This window comes from Protobothrops mucrosquamatus, unplaced genomic scaffold, assembly GCF_001527695.2.
Source record: "Protobothrops mucrosquamatus isolate PMUCROS unplaced genomic scaffold, P.Mucros_1.0 scaffold92, whole genome shotgun sequence".
Lineage (NCBI taxonomy): Eukaryota > Metazoa > Chordata > Lepidosauria > Squamata > Viperidae > Protobothrops > Protobothrops mucrosquamatus.
Window position 1 is genome coordinate 509,633 of NW_015386467.1, and position 19,981 is coordinate 529,613.

Genomic DNA, 19,981 nt, shown 5'->3' on the forward strand with positions numbered 1-19,981 from the left:
ACTTATCTCCCTACCAAAAATTAACTGAAATTGTCAATGTTTTTAAAGACAGAAATCAAAGTAACAAGGAATATTTTCCCCTTTTCAGTCTTATCTGTCTATCCAGAAAGGGTTAATTCAAAGCACATTTTCATTTATCTGTTAAAACACAAACATGGATATGATATATTACAGAATGTATGCAGCATGGTTGGTTGTTTAAAAATACTTGTTTTACTTTTCTCTCTTTCTCTCTCTCTGGAACATCACTGGAAACAGCCATGGTGCTGTGCATGTGTGTGAAAGATCTTTTTGTCTGTTTGCTCAGCAAAGAATTTGGGGACATTTTTTTTTTAAAAAAAACAGTCATAACATACCATACATGCTGTCTAATTTTTAAAAAAATCAATAAACATACACAACATGTAAATTATTGCACAAGAGAAAGGCTCAAAGTTTGCGTAGTATTGCCCCAATACAGATCATGCATTCAAATGATGAAAACAGAAAAGAAAGGGAAAAGAAACAAAACAAAAAGGAAGATGAAAACAGGTGTGCTAGTGACAAGCACTTTCTTAATATCATTCTTAGCTTCCAATATTTTACTCACAAGGGACTAGAAAATCTCTACACAGGGGGCCAGGAATAAATTGGGGGAAGGAAGGAGAAGGGGTCAAGTTAATATACCTCTATTCAGTTTTTATGTCATTATTCAAGACTCGATCACTGTGCCATTTTTTCATGTGTTTTTCCAGGGTACTGTACACGCTAAAAGGCATCTTACAAATTTCACATTTGTAAACGTCCTTCCCCACCTGACCATGCGTTTTCATGTGCCTGGTGAGTTTGCTACTCTGGGCGCAGGCGTAGTTACACAGCTCACATTTATAAGGCCTTTCCCCAGTGTGGCTTCTCCTGTGGACAGTGAGGTTACTACAGTTCTTGAAGACTTTCCCACAGTACTCACAAGTGTCGCTGCGTCTGCCCTCTTTTGAACTAGGCCTTCCAGGGCCTGGACCACTAATATGCGGGGTGCTCCCTCCACTTCCTGTACCGCTGCGGCCTGATATCCCTCCATCCATCTCCCCGGGAGGCGTCGAGAAGCGTAAACTTCCATTTTCAGAGGAGTGTTCTGAGGAGGAAGCAAAAGGCGATTGTCGGGAGTCTCCAAAGTTGAGGAATGGATCTTTTAGCTGCCGAGAAGCAGCATACCCAGCTAGCCACTGGGAGTAAACATTTTCAGTGTTAGGCATAGCTGTCGTGGGAAGGTCAAACTCCTTCTCAAGTTTGATGCGTTTAGAAAAAGGACTTAGGGAGCTTGGGCTACCCAAGAGCAGCTTTTTGGACAAACCTCCGGAGGCAGATTCACCAGGGGAACACCCCCGACCATTAATAGCACCATCATCGATGCGATCAGATTCACCAGCTACTGAGTCTTCATCACATGTATCTCTATGCACCTCAGATTCAGATAAGTGCCCTCGTTTATGTTTCTCACCAAGAACCTGATGGAAAGCCTCACTGAAGTGCTGCATGGAACTCAGGACCATCCCTTGCATGACATCCGGGATAGAACGATTCTCCTCAATAGACCGGGAATTGTTTTCATGGTGCCGAGCTGCTTCTAGATTGATGCCAAACCCATAGTCTGGCCTTTCATTTTCAGTCAAATCCTCCTCCTCTTCTTCTTCCTCCTCTTCTTCCTCCTCCTCCTCTTCTTCCTCTTCTTCATCCCCATTTTCTGGAATAATATTGGAATCATTCTCACTTTTAAACTTAGCCACCACAGATTTGAGGGCACTGCTAGCACTGCCAACAAGGTCACTGGTTCCGGGCTCTGGGGAACTGGCTGTAGAGAGGCCATCATCTGACTTCACAGTCATTGGGGAGGATTTGTGCATGTGTGTTTTCATGTGGCGTTTTAACTTGCTTGCTTGAGTGCATGCATGATCACAAAGGTTGCACTTGTAGGGTTTTTCTCCAGTGTGGCTTCTACGATGGACAACTAAGTTGCTCTGAAATTTAAAGGTTTTCCCACAAAATTCACAGGACTTGGATTTGATAGGAGGCTGAGAAGGAGGAGGAGCAGACTGAAGAGGAGGAAGAGGAGGTGTTGCCAGAAATGGTGGCTTGCTGCCTGGCTGGAATGGTTGTAGTAACCTTTGCATAGGGCTGGGCCGGTTCGGTGACAATGGTGGACTAGAGGTGTTTCCAGCTAACTCCCTAAGCCGCCTGGAGAAATCCATAGCTGGAGGCTCCATGGCCATAGGGTTGAGTCGCAGCACCCTGTCGAAGGCACTGGGGTGATGGGTTGCAAGAGCCATTTCTTCAGCACCTAGGCGTTCTATGCGATGTGGATCCAAATGATGTCTTGGAGGGGGACTAAACAAAGGAGGTGTGGGAGGGAAACGCCCTTCTCCAAGACCTGATGCTTCTCTCGCGACTGACCCAGGTATTCTAAGAAGATTAAAAGGATTATTGTCTGCAATGTGAATCCCATGGAGTGGTGGCTGAGAAGGGCATTCTGCACCTAGTCCTGATGGGATACCAACCCGGGGTGTCAGAGGACTTCCATGTTCACTTTCTAAGTAGATTCTTAATCCATGAGTGTTCTGTGCATGTTGCAAGAGAAACCAGGCGCTGTTGAATGGCTGTTTACATGTTGTACACGTGTAACTGCTGGGTTCATCTTTACCTGAAAAACAACACAATGGTAACATCAATCTTTTAATTATCAAATTATTTCTAACATCAAAAGAAAAGTTAAGTTTTGTTAAACAAAAGTGTTTAATTCTGGCATTTGTAGTGGCCAGTTCGTTACCTTCAAAGTCACCTGTATTTACTGCCGTAATTACCCAGAACATAAGGGTTCCTCTCAATTAGACAAATCCTCTCACATAGATTTGTCTAATATTGTTCTAAAGCCCCTGAAGCCAATGGCCACTTACTGAGGCAACAAATCCCATCAATCATTCTTCTGACATTTATGGGAGAAAAAGTCCCTGCTTGTTTTCTGTATATCTTGCATAAATACATAACTTTGATTTCATGCATCTAACATTCATTGGAATTTAGATACTTATCTCCTTAATACACTTCGTCGACATTGTTAAAAAATATCAATTACTGCAATACTATATAGAACCATCAATATCAATGATTAAGCTCTCTATCCTAAACCAACATAAACATACTTATTGTGTGTACAATCCTACATACCTGAGAATAAGTCTCTTATTCTAGGACTCACGTTTTTGAGTAGGATTGCACAGGATAACACTACTAGGGATTGTAATTTAAGCACAAAAATAGCATTTATTCAGCTACATTTTCAGTTAACTTCAAAAATTTTAAAGAGACTAATTCAATATAAACTTTACACTATAAAGCTGGTTGTGCAATGCTTTAGATTTGGTTAGGAAGAAATATTTTGGAGCAACTCATTAAAAAACAGTTTTGATTTCTTCCAGGATGACATGACTACTGAGGGGACATTTCTACCACAATTGTGCAATTCTGCAAACAAATATGGCTACTTTAATTGTGACTAAATGTGCTGCTCTGGCTTATTCTGAAGCAATTTTCCCCAATCAAATCTAAAATACTACACAGCCTTAACTACAAAGCTCACTTTAAATTAATTTCCTATTATTTCAGTCAATTGTTGTTAAAGGTTACGATGCAGACAACTGCACTCATGGTTACCTGGAACTATGTCCAACTGTTTTCAGTGGATTCTACTCTTGAGTAAGTGTACAAATAATTATTGTCTATAGTTGCTTTATACGCATACTGACTTTAAAACAAATATTTTTGAAATAATATAAAATTTAATTCTGGGGGTACAGATTGTTAATCACAGAGGAGTAGAAATTGCTTTCTACTATCAGTGTTATTTTGCAAACATATGAACATTAAAAAATGGAAGTGAATTCCATTATAATATTTCCTGCTTAAGCAGTCAAAATAAAACTGTTTAAAATATATGATACAATAGGAGTATTTTTAGGGGGAGGGGAGTTGAACTGACCTATAACATACACATTGCCTCTGATAAAAGGGCAAATTACATATATACTAGGATTTTTGAAATGGCAAATTTAAATAAAAATATATTTCAGATAGTTCAACTCTCACATTTGACTGAAAAATCAATTGTCTATGTAAATTTAGTGAGGTGAACAAAAACAACTATTGAAATTGCAGTTTTTCTAAAAAACATTTAAGACTGTAAATGAGAATTTAATATCTTAAAATAGTGATGCCTAGCTGCATAAGTTATTTAAATATATGAGTTGTTTCAATAACCATTTTAGTGGACATTTCTCTACTTATTTTTCATTTCACTTTTAATCAATTGTCCTATGAAGAGTCCCAAGTGCTGAACACAGTTTTCCCCCTTTTATATTCTGAATAATCCTGTTAAATAGATCAGGTTAAATGAAGGTATCTGATGTAACATCTTCCACTAATCTTTGAGACTGAGAAAATTTTGGACACTTCTATACCTGGTCTGATATCTCCTACAAGCCAATTGGTTCGCCAATCTACAACAGTTTCACTATCAATTAGCTTATGGATGACTAAGTACATGCAAGTGTGTGTGTGTGTGTGTGTGTGTGTCTATGCATATCCAGCATCAACTAGATTTCTATGTGGTGTTCCTGTGTTGATATGCAAGTGGCTAAAATAAAATGGTAAAAGACTGCTGGCTTGTAAAAGAGTTATATGTGTGTGTATGTGTATACATACATCTATATCTATGTCTGTCTGTCTTGGGGCACAATGGCTCAGTGATTAAAGAAACTGAGCTTGTCTGCTGGAGAGCTGACAGCCCTGGTTCGAGACCCAAGCTCTGCGCAACAGAGTGAGCTCCCATTACTTGCTCCAGATCTTGCCCACCTAACAGTTAAAAAATCAAACCTGGCAGAAATGAGAACAACTTCATCCTTGGTGAGTTAATATAAGCCTTGCATCTAGTTAGGGTTCAATTTCCTTGAATATTTGGATATTTTTCTAGCAATCCTTTTGATATACTCTAACTGTTCTGCCTTAAGTTATTTTACCATAGTTTTCCTAGTATTTCTTATAGTGAACAGGCATCCTTAAATATACCAGTGAGCAACCCATGGCTATTCTAGTGCAGAATATGGAACCTATGGAACATCGTAAATAACAATTCCTCTGGTACGGAAGAGATTAACAAAGAGGTTTGGGGGAGATGTCTGAATATACAGTCTCATATTCCCAGCAAATTTATATTGAAGTAAAAATGAAATCTGCCTCTGCAGATTCCATTAATCTTGTCCAGTAATGCTGAAGACACAGTACACACAAATATTATGAAACCCTGATATACATATTCAAATGACTAAGAACATGTGTCTGAAGTTCATACTTTACACATTTCCTGAAAAAAACACTGTTGTGTGAACATAATTGTCTCATAAACACATCATCATCACTGCATGAAATGAAGCAGATATTTGAAGCTGCAGATGGGCAGAGCCTACTTCCCACTTCCTGTTCTTTCAACTGGCTCCCCACAGCAGTCCTTTCATTTCGTCTAAGTTAGGAGTAGGGAACTATGGCCTTTTTTTTAATTTGTGGACTTCAACTCCCAAAATTTCTGAGCCAGCCATAAAGGACCATAATTTCTCACTTCTGGTCTAAGACAAGTGATCTTAGGAATGGTTTATTATCCTACTAGTTTTCCTATAGCCACTGTTATGAAATGGACCTCAGAATGATGTATATATGAGGTATCTGTAGTACTTGTGGACAGTCAACGTGGCCACCTCACAATGTCACTTGGAAGATTCCTTCAAAATGATATCTAAAGAGCAGCTGGTCCTTGATGAAACACTGCTAAGGAACAAGTATATGAGAGCAGCAATTTCTCTCTGTTTCAGGGAGTGGGTCTTCTGGGGTTATAGCTGAATCCAAAAGCTGTACACATTCCTCTGCTCCTGCTGGATCTGGCCTCTGCCAACAGCCAGCATACAGTCCCTGGCACTTCTTCCCTATAGCAATAACCACCTCAAAATGAAAAAGGTCCCCCAATTCTGTAGTCATAAAAATGCATCTGATTATTAGGGCATAGTCCAAAGTCTATTTTCCAGCAATTCTCCATAATGTAAAAAAATTGCATTACAGGAAACACCTTGGTTGAAGTTGTTGAAAATATGCTAGTCAGAACAGAGAGTGTTGAGCAAGACATGCCAACAATTAAAATCTGTATAACACTGCATTACATGAGCTGAATGTGAAGTTGATGACTTGATTGTTTTGCTAATGCATAAAATTGCCAAGAGTTACCGGAGAATAGTGTATGTTCATGTGAGGAAACAATGAATATGTGCTTTGTAAAATGCCCCTACAAATACATATTGTATTAGTCTTTGAAGAACAAACTGGATTTACAATGGTATTTGACTGCACTATGTAATTCTATAATGACCTGTAATTTACTTTACATCAGTATTTATATTAGCACTCAATATAGCCCACTTCTGGGCAAACCCTCTTACAAGATTAGACAGCAGATGCCAAAATGAAATTTCCAAACACATGCTTAATATATGTGCAGTTGGAAAAGAGGGAGAAAAACATGAAGCGGATGGATTTGATCTTCATTGTTCTTGTTTTCCTCCTTACTTCAATGAAGAAAAAGAAAAGTTTATAAGATTTTCATTATGTAAGGTACTGAATAAATGACTTTGGAAAATGATAGGCAGGCAGCATTACATCAACGTCTACTGCAACTGACAGTTACTGTTCTCTCCCCCCCCCCCACCTTCTTCAAGTTTCAGTTTCTCTATTATTATATATTTAGTCTGACAATTTGAATTGAATGATTTAAAAAATAAGAAAGAATCAGACATTGCTGGCAGGTGTTTAGCATTTTGGTTGCTTAAAAAAAAGCTTTTGAACAATGTTTAACATTTCATTCTTTTGCCAGTGCCAGAATTTTAATGAACCACGTGTGGTGTTTAGCACAGGGCACTGGAGACCTTGGCAAATAAAAGGATACATCTTCTGAAAAGAAAGAAACATGAGTGTGGAGATTCCCATAAGCTTGTTGGTAAGATTTGGGTAAAGGTCTAGATGGAAATTAAGAAGAGCAAACTTAAATTTGGGGAATACAATGCAAAGGCAATGGGCAATGCACCTAATTTTATTTTGCTGTTGAAAACTAGTTTTGTTTTTAAAGAAAAAAAATTCTTACAGCAAGTGATGCCATTAGCCTTCAGTCTACTAACAATACAATACTCTCCTGCTTAGCTGGTTTATATATTAGGTCAGTGGAAATAGCACTGTGTCTTATAATGAAGATACAACACAGTTTTTGTAATTGCATTTTAGCATTCCCATCAACTAGATATTCTGGATCAGAAGGGCAGCTGGTATAATCATAATGTCAATGAGAAAGGCTGTTACAGCAGAGAGTAAAGATTATATGGGGGGAAAAGCAGCTTTGAAACTGGTAATTATTACCAGTCCACTAATAGCAAATGATGCATTACAATTTTACCGTATAATCTGTATTTCATTCAGCTTCTTGTCAGGGCACTAGATTGTATTACACTGTTCACAATGCCAAAATTTCTAACCTACAGTCATCAATAAAAATGTTATGTTCCGTAATTCAGCAAATGACTTTCTTAACAACATATTCAACTGTTCTAAAGGCTAAAGTCAATTTTATATAGCATTTTTTAAAAGTCACTTATTTACTAGTATAAACATAAAATATATTTCTTTATTTGCTCACATAAAAAATACATTCCCATTTTTTTTGCCATTCCTGCTTGGTGAGGGAATGGGGGGGGGGGCGGAGTAGAGGAAGAGGGAGAGAACAAGAATATGTAAGCTGGGACAGTAAAACAGTTTAAATCCATGGGTGATTTACCACCTGCTTTGAAGAAACACAATTTCTAATTTGTCTATTAGTAGTTGATTAATTATGAAAGCTATTGACTGACCATTTTACCTCCTGGAGATATCACTATCAGTCAGTGAAGGATTTCTAATGCATTAAAGATTAGAAGAAAAATCCAGCTAAGGCAAATGCAGCAAAGTTAGCAAGCTTGCACTAGGTGAAGAAAAGGTGAAATTGCAATTTTTTGTTTGCACCCTTTTTAACTTTCCACGCATATGGCAAGTGCAAAGGGACAAAATATCTGGGAGTTTAGCCCTCTGTTCATCAAATAGTAACTCCACAATGCTTTGGCACTTTCCAGTGAGAGACAGACACAATAAATACCAGCATTTCTCAGATTTGGCAAATTCTGGGAATTGAAATCCACACATCTTAAACTACGCCAAAGGGTAAGACATCAGAAAATAAAAAAAGTCAGGATGAAGACATGGGCAGCCAATATAAAGATTAAATATAATACATTCCCAGTTCCATTAAATCAATTTAAATATGTAATATAATTACTGCCCAAGAAAATAATACTTTCCTTCTTTTACATTAACATTTGTGCCCTAGAGGGGCCCAGTGAATAGAATCCAAGACTTTTGGGGGATGGCATACATGCATTCCTGAGGTTCCAAGTGAATATCTCTGCTATAAGTTAATGGAAAAAGGTATAGAAAAGTCTATAATGCTTCTGATTTACTAGGTCCTGATGAGATTCTACAAACATCAGTTATACAAACATAACAAATTGTATATTATCATATACCATTCCACAAAATTCTTGGTATGTATTTATAAAGTACCAGGAAAGGGGCCTAACATTATTTGCAGTACAGCAAATCCAAGTAGCAACTTAGCTAAATGACTCATGAACACCATGAAGTTTTCAACCTCGCCAATTATTAAGTCAGGTGATATATTCAATAGGACTCACAAAAATTTAGCCTCTGAGGGTGCTTCTGGTTGTGAATAATAGGTCATTATCACTAGCTTGAGGACTTGTTGAAGGAGGTGTTCCCTAGCCCTGGTGGCTGTTTTAGACAATGTACCAGATTTTGGCCCACTTGGCTGTCAGCCACTTCCCTCTGGTCCCTGAGTCACTAAAATCCAAGCTTGGTCAAGGCCCACTGCACAATTTAAAACTGCACAACATAAAATGACATAATTTATATCAATTATATATAATTTATATAAAATCCTTTTTAAGATTCTCATAGCTTTATGTTAGTCTTTTCATCCCTAACTTTTCAGAAGCCAAATGAAACACATCCATTTCAGTAAAAAAGCATCCCCAAATAATTTCCTGGAGTAAAGCACTCTTTTATCCTTTAGTACAGGGGTCCCCAATCCCCCTGTCTGTGGACCAGCACTGGTCCACGGCATGCCAGAAACTGGTCCACGCAAACAATCAAAGCCTCATACATGGGATGCAGGCAGTACATTCAGGGGTCTTCAAACTTGGCCCTTTTATGACTTGTGGACTTCCACTCCCAGAATTCCTCAGCCAGCATGCCTGGTTGAGGAATTCTGGGAGTTGAAGTCCACAAGTCATAAAAGGGCCAAGTTTGAAGACCCCTGCAGTACATGAAATCATGCTTTCTCTGGTCCTCAGAAAAACCTCTCTCCACGGAACCGGTTCCTGGTGCCCAAAAGGTTGGGGGCCTCTGCGTTACTACACAAATTTATTTAAAGACAATAAATTTACTGAGGTTATTATGAGAAAATGTATATATAGGGAAGTACCATTTGGACTTCCTTAGCAACACCTTAGAACAGCTGCTTCAAACTGGCTGGCTTCAGATATTCAAGCTGGTTTCAGATATTTTAGACAAATTAAACAGAGGAGATATAATTAAAATGAAACTCTTGAATATACTTCAAGTATATTCAGCTTATAATTGTTTTCTCCTTCTGAAGCAAAATATATGTGGTACAAATCATATTTATATTTGCCTATGGAGGCCTGGGTGAAAGCCTGTATGAATTTGATTCCCAGCATGTTAAACAATATAAGCACTATTCACTCATGGTTCCACTTCTTCCATAGAGCAGTGTCTTTTTATCAGTAAGATTTTTGGGACACAAATGGATTGTATAGCTCAGACCAAGTGAAAGTGTATTATTGTTCAACAGAGGCTATACATCTGTGCAATACATGCACACCCCTCCATGATGAACTAAGAAAGGATAGTATGCATATGCATTTCCATGTCCCTTCTTTTTCCTTATTACCATTACCTGTACTCAGCTATCAAGAAGCCTACACACAGAGGCTTACTGACAGAACATCTGGGGAGATGGCTGATTCAAAAGCAAGAACCATCTATATCAGTGGTGGCGAACCTATGGCACGTGTGCCAGAGGCGGTACTCAGAGCCCTTCTGTTGGAACGGGCCCTGCCACCAGCAGCAGGTCCATCAGGCCACCACCACCGCCTGGAGCAGGAGCCCCGCCCAGCGGAGCTAGTCGCCCAGGTGAAGTGGCCAACTAGCAAGTTCAAATAGAGGTGGTAGAGCAGAGGTCACCAATCACTGTCAATTGGCGGACTGGAAGAAAAGGGAAGGGGAAGTATTTTACAGGTGCGTGTGCACGCATGGGGCCGTGAGTATGCATGCGCTGCAAATGAGGCGGGGCTAGTGCATGCGTGATAGAAGCCCTGCCCCATTCTTGCTTGGTGCAGCGCCTTGTATCTGTATCTCGTGGCGCAGCGGTGGCCGTTTTTGCACCTTGCAGCACGGTGGCCCATTTTTGCGCCCTTGGTTTTTGCGTGCCCCCCCTGAGGGCACCACAATGCTGATGGGCCCCTGGCACTTTGCGATAAATAAATGGGTTTTGGATTGCAGTTTGGGTACTTGGTCTCTAAAAGGTTCGCCATCACTGATCTATATTTTCCATCCTTCTGCTCTTGAATTAGATATAACCTCAATGCAACAGTTTATTTTTCAGCTAAAAGGCTTTTCGCATCCTTAACATGCTGATCATCAACACGCCTCTGTATATTTTACAGTTCCACGTAGCCCTGGAAGTATCACTAAATTCACAGCCTGGGCATTTCAGTTTACCTTTAACACAAGCAAGTTTTTATCTCTAAAGATTGGAGAGATGATTTTGAAGAATTAAATCCCAGAATTACCATGATAAATTTCAGGGTTTTTAATACTTAAAGGCTTCAGTACTTTGCATAGTGCCTTCTAATTTCCTATCTTGAGCATGGACCCTAATCTAGACACAGAATATCATCATTTTACATCCAATTTATATTGTTCCATTTGATATTTTTCATGCACTCAAATTATGAGCCCAAGATGATGTTATGGGAAACAGTTTCAAGATAACCTTCAAATACTAGCACCTTCGAATAACAGTGTCAGAATTGTGTGGTATTGATGTCATTTTGCTCAAGTTCAGAATTTGGGAATAGGCCAAGAATTCAGCACTAGTCCATAAGGCTTCGGAAGCCAATGACTGAAATTTTCTGGATTTAGGAGAGGAATTATATTACAATTTCAGAAGACTACATGTTCTCACTTTTAAACCATTTGAAGCTTTTTATATCCCCCTGGAATGGATAGAAACATTTGTGTTGATGAGGGTGGGGGGAGTGTCAATGAGGATTTGAGCAAAAAGAACAAACATATGGACATTCACTTGTTTTATATAATTTAAACAGACTGAAGGATTCAGTTTTTCTTCATGCACTGTTGAATTATCTCAGCACATTTTTATTTCATTTGATTATTATTTTTAATTAAGCACTCACATAGAGACCTAGGAAAAAAATATCCTAAGTTCCTTAACGCTACATGTGCAGTGGCGCAGATTATTCCACTATTTGAAAATAAAACAATAGGTTACAGCTAAGAGACAGCTGGAACAAACCCAGGCCAAGCATGATCGAAGACTATCCTATTTAGCAAATCATGCTAATTTAGCCAAACTGAAGCACTGTGTTGCCAAGATTCAGCAGACCTTTACTATTTACTATATGGATGGAACTTTCTCTAAAGTGCCTCAAAATTATCACCAGCATGAGGTTTCTGGCTTATAAAGAAGCTTTTCCAAAATCTGTCAAGAAAAAACAATTAAGTGTCTTTTATTTATTTTGTTAGATTTATATCTCAAGTTGGTTTCAGGAGTTCTTGGCACCATACACAGAACTCTCTCCTCCCACTTTTCCCCACCACAAATCTGGGAAGTAAGTTGGGCTGAGACAGTATCACTGGCCAGCAGTATTCCAGTTACTTTATTGGCTAATCCAGTGAACTTCTAAGGGTAGATCTGAACCAAAGTCTCCCTGATGACAACCCAACATCTGAACCATTATTTACCAATCACCCTAATCCTCTGTCTAATAAAAAAAATCTCCTATACCTATGTAGTAAGTTTGGTTCTCACAAAGAACAGATCAGCGGATCTATCTGCATTTATTCTATCATACTAGCTGTACCCGGCCACGCGTTGCTGTGGCTCAGTCTGGTAAAAGTGTGTGTTGCTTTTACGTCCAACAGATGGTGCTGTTTTTCAAAAAAGCATGTTTTTACCTGTCACAGGTGTGACATTTATATAATATAGGTATATAAAAACACGCTCGTATTCGAATGCAATGTTGTGTCAAAATTTCAAAGCAATTGGTGAAGAACTTTCGGAGATTTAAGATTTTGAACAAACGAACATTTACATTTTTATTTATATAGATTACATATCTGAACATTTGTATCAGTCCTGACTGGGGTAGGAGAATTTATCAGAGAAAATCCCAGGCCATATTCTGTAGATAAATTATTATGTTTGTTTTAATGCTGGATTCATCTGAATCACTGCTTGCAATACAAAATGGTGTACTTGAGATATAAATTGATTTCCTCTTTTGCAAAAATGCTAAACTGTTGCCTGTGTTTGCCCTTCAGCAGATAATACTCTAACCTAGTGTTTATAAGCTCTCTTTGTAGCTTGGGAACAGTGCAGCTCAATAAGAAGACAATTTTAATACCTTCTCACTTAAAAAAAAATATCACCCCATACCAATTATTCACTCTTCCCACCTGAATCACTATTCAACAATATAAAGATTGCCTTTATCTCAACATAAATGAGTGCAACACATTAAGGATTAAGGAGTTTAATGTGAGCAAAGGAAAGCAGTAAAGTGAGCTTCAGCTGTCATTTGTAATTACTTAGACTTACTTTCAGCACATTCAACATAAATACTCCCCTCCACCCCCTGCATACAAGACAGAAACACAAAACAACTTTGAAAGGATGCAAAGAGTTAAGCAATGCATACCAAATCCTAGTACTACCAGCTTCTTTGATTCATTCTTTTAATTTTCATCTCTTACTAAAATTTCACTGTATGTACCATGAATTGGCAAATCCAACTTCTGAATGCAAGTACTGTAGTACTATGTTTGACTGAAGCCAAGTGGGAGCGACTACCAAACTAAGCTACTTCCAGCATTCATGTCACATGGCTGCACTGTTCTAGCAAGACTGGATCAATGGGCGAGAGCCACCTGGTTTTTTTCTCTGCCCTGCCAAAGTACCAGAAGGAGGAGGGGGAGAAACACACAGTGTTTGCTCCTAAGAGCCAGGAAGGGAAACAAGAACATGGAGGAGAGAGTGGGCCAGACAGAAGGGCCCTTGCTGTGCCACCTCCTTCCCTGCCCTGCTGTGCATACAGACCTGCCAATTCTCTGACTTTCACCACAAAATGCAAGTTTTAGAGTATCTCCCTCTCTCTCCCAAACTTCAATGGTTTGCCTTTATTCTAATAGGTTTTATCTACACCAAACCATAACCAGTTCATGGACATTAAGGTAATTCTGATGTTAAAACAAAACAAGTATTCTGCAATTAAACTCCTACATTATCTTCTCAGTGCCCTGAACTTCCATGCAAGTTTAAAAAATATAATAATGCTGTTAAGACAGATAGATGATAAAGTCAAAAAACGTTCACGCCTCACTTAATGATGAATGGAACCCGTACTCAAGCTTCTTTCTACTCATAGACAGACAGGTCTGCAGACTGCAATCTGAAGTGGGAATTGTGGCAGAGTTCTGATGTGACAGTAAAATTTCAGAGTGTGTGAAAGGGAAAGAAATCTTATATAGTCTTATCTATATTAAAGGGGAATGGGCACACTCAGCACCTATCAACCTAAGAACAATAAAATAAGAACAACCTGTTTTAATTGTACTCAGAAACAGATATGTAATCAGAATAAATGTTTTCAGTCTGCCGAAAGTGTTTCGTATATTTGTTTCCTGTATTTTATCTGAAAAGTCAGAATTTGGAAAAATACTGATTTTGACCATTTCAGACAGGACTGATGAATGGAATAAAATGGGAAGATGGATATATGACTAAATGATATGTTAGTAATAAATGGGTGTGGAGGAAGGGGATATTATCACTGGGTTTTGGAAGGAGAGTTTGTACTGGAACCTGCATGTAATTATGAAGACAAATAACCATGTAACAAGATTTTTTTCATGAATGCACAAAACAAAACAAATTCAATTACTAGAATGCATCATCTTATTAAACAGACTATCAGGCCTAAGTGTTTTTACTATTTTCATTCATTAATTTTTTTATAATATCATTATACTCAACATATATTTTATAATAGAAGATTGATACCACAATCCTATAGAGAGATGTCAGAAGGGCTCTTTCCAAATAAGTTGCATGATAACAATATGCAGCTTCAATTTGCTGTCATCTTACTAAATTTGGTGAGATGTTTGTCAGTAGATATTGTTGAAGGAAAAGTCTTCATTATGGTTCAGTCCAAGCTGGGAATAAACAACATGGCAACTGCTTTAGAAAGAAGGTTGCAGTTTATTGAAGAGGAGAGCCAGACAGGAAGGTGGCTCTGGAAGAAAAAAGAGTGAGCACATGTAGGGAGTGAGTTTTTATACCTTCTTGAGCTTTTTGTTTGGAGTTGTTCCTGTGGCATGAACTTTGACCTGAATCTGAGTGTGCCTTTCTGGTATTCTGATGGTGGTGGGTTAATTCTATTATGTCCCAAAGGTCAATTCTGCTTCCCTGGGGCTGGGGCTGATGACTCTTAGATTTTTGGTGTGTTGATTCTAGGGATCTTTCTTCCTAATCCCAGTTTCCTGATTCCAGTCTTTCTGACAAGATTATCACATCTACAATTCTGCAGACTTGGTTTGTTTGGAACAGAGAGATTTGGGGGCAGGGTTGGTTTCTACTTTTAAAATCCTTTAGGGAAATATATTCTGTCTTTTAAATATTTCCAAGAATATTTCTTTCTCTGGGGAGGAGGCTGACTTCCCACAATATGTATAAAATTATCCAAACAACATCATTCAATTGTTTTATTCAAATGACTGTTTCATTCAGCTTTTCTAGACAATTCCATGCATTATTCTAAGAATCACTCAACAGGCCTGATAAATCTTCAGTTGCTTATCTGGATCTGGAAAAGCAGGAGTAATCAGAATTCGCCAAGCATTTGTACAAATTGTATTCGGTTTTGTGGATCACAAATTGTGTCTTTTTTCAATGACTAAATAAAGGAAGAACCAATCCATCCATAGCCTTAAAAAGATATTTTTTAAAAAAAGAATAGCAGTCATCGTATAGGCTAGAAAAGCAAAACCAAAGCAGGGCCAGCTGGGAAGAAATGATACAAATTATATGCCATTGCTGAAGAAAAAGCAATGGGGATGGAAGTGAGAGGATAAAGTATTTAAGCACTTAATTCTGCCAAATCAGTAATGGAATGCTATGTTCGCCAATGTGCTAATAAGCTTTGTGAAAGCTTTCCTTATTTGAAATAGTAAAGACAATGTCCAACATGTTTTAGTATTTGTACACAATTGGCATTTTAGGAGAACTAAAAATCTAGCATTTCCACTGCTGCATGGCTTCTGTTATGTTACTCCAGATATGACAAGAGTTCCAACCTTGTAGAATGAATCAGAGAAATGGCTACAACTTGTACCAGTGTGTGTTCTTCCAGGAAGTGAAGGAAATGGGAGTAGGAAACTTAGTAATGAGAGCAAGTCAGGTTACCTTACTAAGAATATGACTGTATCTCTAGAAAGCTGAAGTATATCCATTGCTGTTGAGGCTTAGTCAGAATTGGGTCCAAAAGTCTTTCTACCTAGGGTTGAGGGGACAAACATACTTTTCACTGTATAAACCACAAAGGGAGGAACTGAGATCAATTCCTGCAGTAGGGAAAAAAGGAAGAAAGTGGAATAGTTTTGTTTAAGATTGCCCAGATTAAATCATGTTCATAAGAAAGAAGTGGGGCACTGGCTGTGATTCCACAATTGCTTTTTTAAGTGACCATTTGCTGTACACAGTCATTAAGAGGCACAGACATAAGCAATCATTTTGAAAGACAGGACAATGGAAATACATGATTAGGAAATATTCATCAAAAAGTATTTTAGAGGAAAGATGTGATCAAAAGCTAATCTATAGTCCTTACTTTTTCTAGAGAGCTATTTTAAGAATGCAACCTGGTTGAAGGGACTCCTCTTTAAACAAATGTATGTTATCTGACAATTTGTTATCAAATTTTGACCTTCTTTCTTCCTGCACCAACTCCTTAGAGGATGACTGAATAAGATTTTTTTTATCAGAAACGCATAATGGCTGCCCTCACACAATTTTTTTTAAAAAAAACCTAGGTATTTTCTAAAACTCAAAAATTAACATTTTCAGAGCTCACCATGACAAGAAGTTATGATCTTTGATACACAGATATTCAGAAGTTAACAATTTCCATCAAAAAGAATATCAGTTTTTACTATTCTTCTCACATGTTGATACTCAGTTGCCTTTCACCTCTTGAGGCTCATAGCATGTACCCACTTTCATCCTTTACCAAAAAATAGACGCACAGCAATAGGAATAGATAAGAAAATTAGAATCTTCTAATAAGTTACCACACAGGAAAACTGATAGATTTTAAATAAGACAGAGAGAAATCATGATAAAATCAGAATGAAGAATTAAACATAATAAGTAGAGGTGAAAGAAGTCTTAGCCATTCCAAGATTAGTAAAAATGTATGCTGCTCAGCAGATAAAAATTTTAAAATGTGATGTGATTAAAAAGGTTTCAAATTTAAATGAAATGAGGTAATGAAAAATATTGTCTTAGTTTGCCAAAACTAAGAATAAAATGTCATTACCTGGGTTTACGTAATCAGACATTTATGTCAGTTTATAGACAAGATTATTAAATTATAAACATTCATTTTGTAGAGCCAAATCAGAAATTGGAATATTTAATTTCAAAGCTATAAAAACTGCCTGAAAGGGATTCAACTATGGATCTCAAATCTGTTTCATATCTAGATATTAGGTTTCATTTCATTCTAAAACCCTCAACTAACCAACATCTGAAAAATGAAAATATTGTAACAGTTCCTTGCTGATGTAACCTGGCTCTTTAATGGGTATATGTCAAGTACAACTTCCAACAATAGTTACTAAAAACACCATCAAAACAGGTGTGCAGTCTAGTTAAAGTTAGTACATTGTTTCCTTTTGTGATATACTCCATCACTGGAGATTTTTAAGAAGAGACTAGACAGTCACTTGTCTGAAATGGTATAGTTCTCCTGCTTGAGCAGGGGGCTGGACTAGAAGACCTCCAAGGTCCCTTCCAGCTCTAAAATTCTATTCTATTCTATTTTATTAATATGTTTCAACATTTACTTCTGAACATGAATCACCTAATCTTTTACTTTTATTTTGTTTTAGAAAAGTAAAATACAGCTATTAGAAATCCCCCTCAAATGGCAGAAATAATTACTAGAAGAACCATGTTGTAAATCTGACATAGTGTGACTGTCCAAGGTATTTCAGATTTGAAGCAGAAACTCCAATGGCACCTTTTCACATTAAAATGTAAACTGAATAATTGACAATCCGATGTCCCCAAATCTGAATTCCTGCATCCTGTCTAATGTTAGATCTGACTCCTGTTGACCTTTTGCCACTTAAAAATAATTATATGGTTCTTTTCATAACAAGGTTATAATTTTATTTACTGCTCCAGAATAAAATTTTGTTTCTCTTATAAACTCCCACACAGCATGTGTGCATCTTTTGTTACTAGACACGCCTGCACAAATTCAGATGCCAGGGAACGAATCCTCCTTTCTCTTGCTATCAGGAGAAAAAAATATATTGGAACAGCAGTTCATAGCTAAACTAGGAATTTCTTTTTTATTCAACTTAAATGTCAAATGAATGCTTGTCTTCAGACATGACAATATTGAAAGCAAGGCAAAGTGAGGAAAACAGAATGGAAGAATAATTAATTGTTACCAGTTGCTCTAAATTCCCCGCTTTCTCCATCTGGCCTGTAAAAATGTACAGAACGGCCTAATCCAGCCAAAGCTAAATGCTTAGAAGTCTCATCTATTTCATTGGGGGAGAATTAAGAATGTGCTTAGTTTTCTAGTTCAAATTATAAAAGCTTAATTTTGGCCAGATGAATTTCAAAATATTTTGCTACCCTAAAAAAAATAATCTTCTTTGCTCAAATTTAAATAAATGAAATTAGATCTGTTCACTTGCTATTCTCTTGCATCCTTGCCAGTTCTAATGTTGCTTATTGAATGCTTCTTTTCACCACTATGTACCACTAGTGGATAGATAGCCCATAGCAGTAGAATTACTTCCATTACTTGCTACATGAGTAGCACCAATTTCCATCACAAATCTCAAAATAACCAGGTAGTTTACAGTGCAAACTAATTAAAAAGAGGCCTGCTAAGTTCCAAAGGTAGAGCTCATTTCAGTCACAAAAAGTAGACTTTGTAGCCATAGGATGACCTGCACACCTTTTACATTAACTAGCTTATTGTTAGACTAATGAGGAACTACAGAGAGCCCTCCTCAAGTACAGGTAGCATGGGCAGGAGGGAGTGTGGGTAGGCACTACCGAATGTGGGTGGGTGCAAGTGTGAGCCAGCAGATGAGTGCTAAGAGGAGAAGCTACAGAGTGTGGGTGAGTGGGCACAGGTACAGGGAAGTGAGTGCTATGGAGCACAAGATTCCCCTGCTGCTGGAAGAACACAAGAGAAAAAATGGCAGGAAAAGAACAACTTGCAACCTCCTGCTGGCTTCTCCATTGATTTTGATTGTAGGAAGCTAGCAGAAAGGTCTCAAATTGTAAGTGGGGACATTGCAATCATAGTATGTGCATCCAAATCAAAACCACATGCGCACAGGAATACTGCTGCAAAGGCAGCAATTTTAAGGACCAGTTGTAAGTCCTCCCTCATTCAATGCTATTGTAACCTTGAATGATCATCAAATTAATTAACATAACCAACTACCTATACTTAACTGGACCCTGCTAATCTGACCTGCAGACTCACAGAAAAAGCACTGTTGCATCTGGATCACATGCTCAGCCTGACAATTTTAAGCCATGGAAATTTTCATTTGTATGCATCCCATATTGTAAGAGTGTGAAAATAACCTTGGGAGGCAGAAGGAAGAATGGCTGCCTAGGCAATGGTCAGATAAGAGGTATCAGCCCACAGTAGGAATGGGAATGGAAAATCTAAGAAAAGTCTAGTTGTCTGAAAAGTAAAGCAAAGGAAATAAGTGTTTTCAAATTTGCAAGATCCTGTTACTTTAACCTTAAATGTAACGTAAATGTAGTGTTAGTAGTACTGGTGCAGGTTTCCTGCCTGAACTACCTCTCCCTGTGTCATCAGATTAAACTTGGTATGCTAACCTTCAAAGGCAACTTTGATACACACACAGACAATTTGTTCATTTTACTATTGATATCCATTTGGTAAAATTAATTATGCATCTCATATGCCACATCTTCTAGGAAAAATCATTGGTGCAAACTTGCTCAGGCATTTTTTAATTTTTACACTGTTGCTATTTTTTAAAACATTCATTTTACTAAATTTTACTTTGACCAGTAATACTAGGTTTTCAATATGGAATGTGGCATATTTTTGAACTTTAGCTGTTTTGCTTTAATTGTCAAATTGCTCTGTGGCTCATCAAATGTAAATAATTAGACAACAAAATGTATGATAAAGTTATA

At 37.8% G+C, this 19,981-nt stretch overlaps 1 protein-coding gene across 1 annotated transcript in view; it reads right to left on the reverse strand.

The window, feature by feature from the left end:
• Positions 1-229: 229 nt before the first annotated feature.
• The window catches only part of BCL11A (BAF chromatin remodeling complex subunit BCL11A), a 65,486-nt gene continuing 45,734 nt past the window's right edge, over positions 230-19,981 (reverse strand). The window contains exon 3 of the mRNA XM_015812510.1: positions 230-2,674. Within this exon, the coding sequence (XP_015667996.1) occupies positions 669-2,674 (2,006 nt within the window). The 3' untranslated portion in view covers positions 230-668. The remainder of the gene's footprint in view (positions 2,675-19,981) is intronic.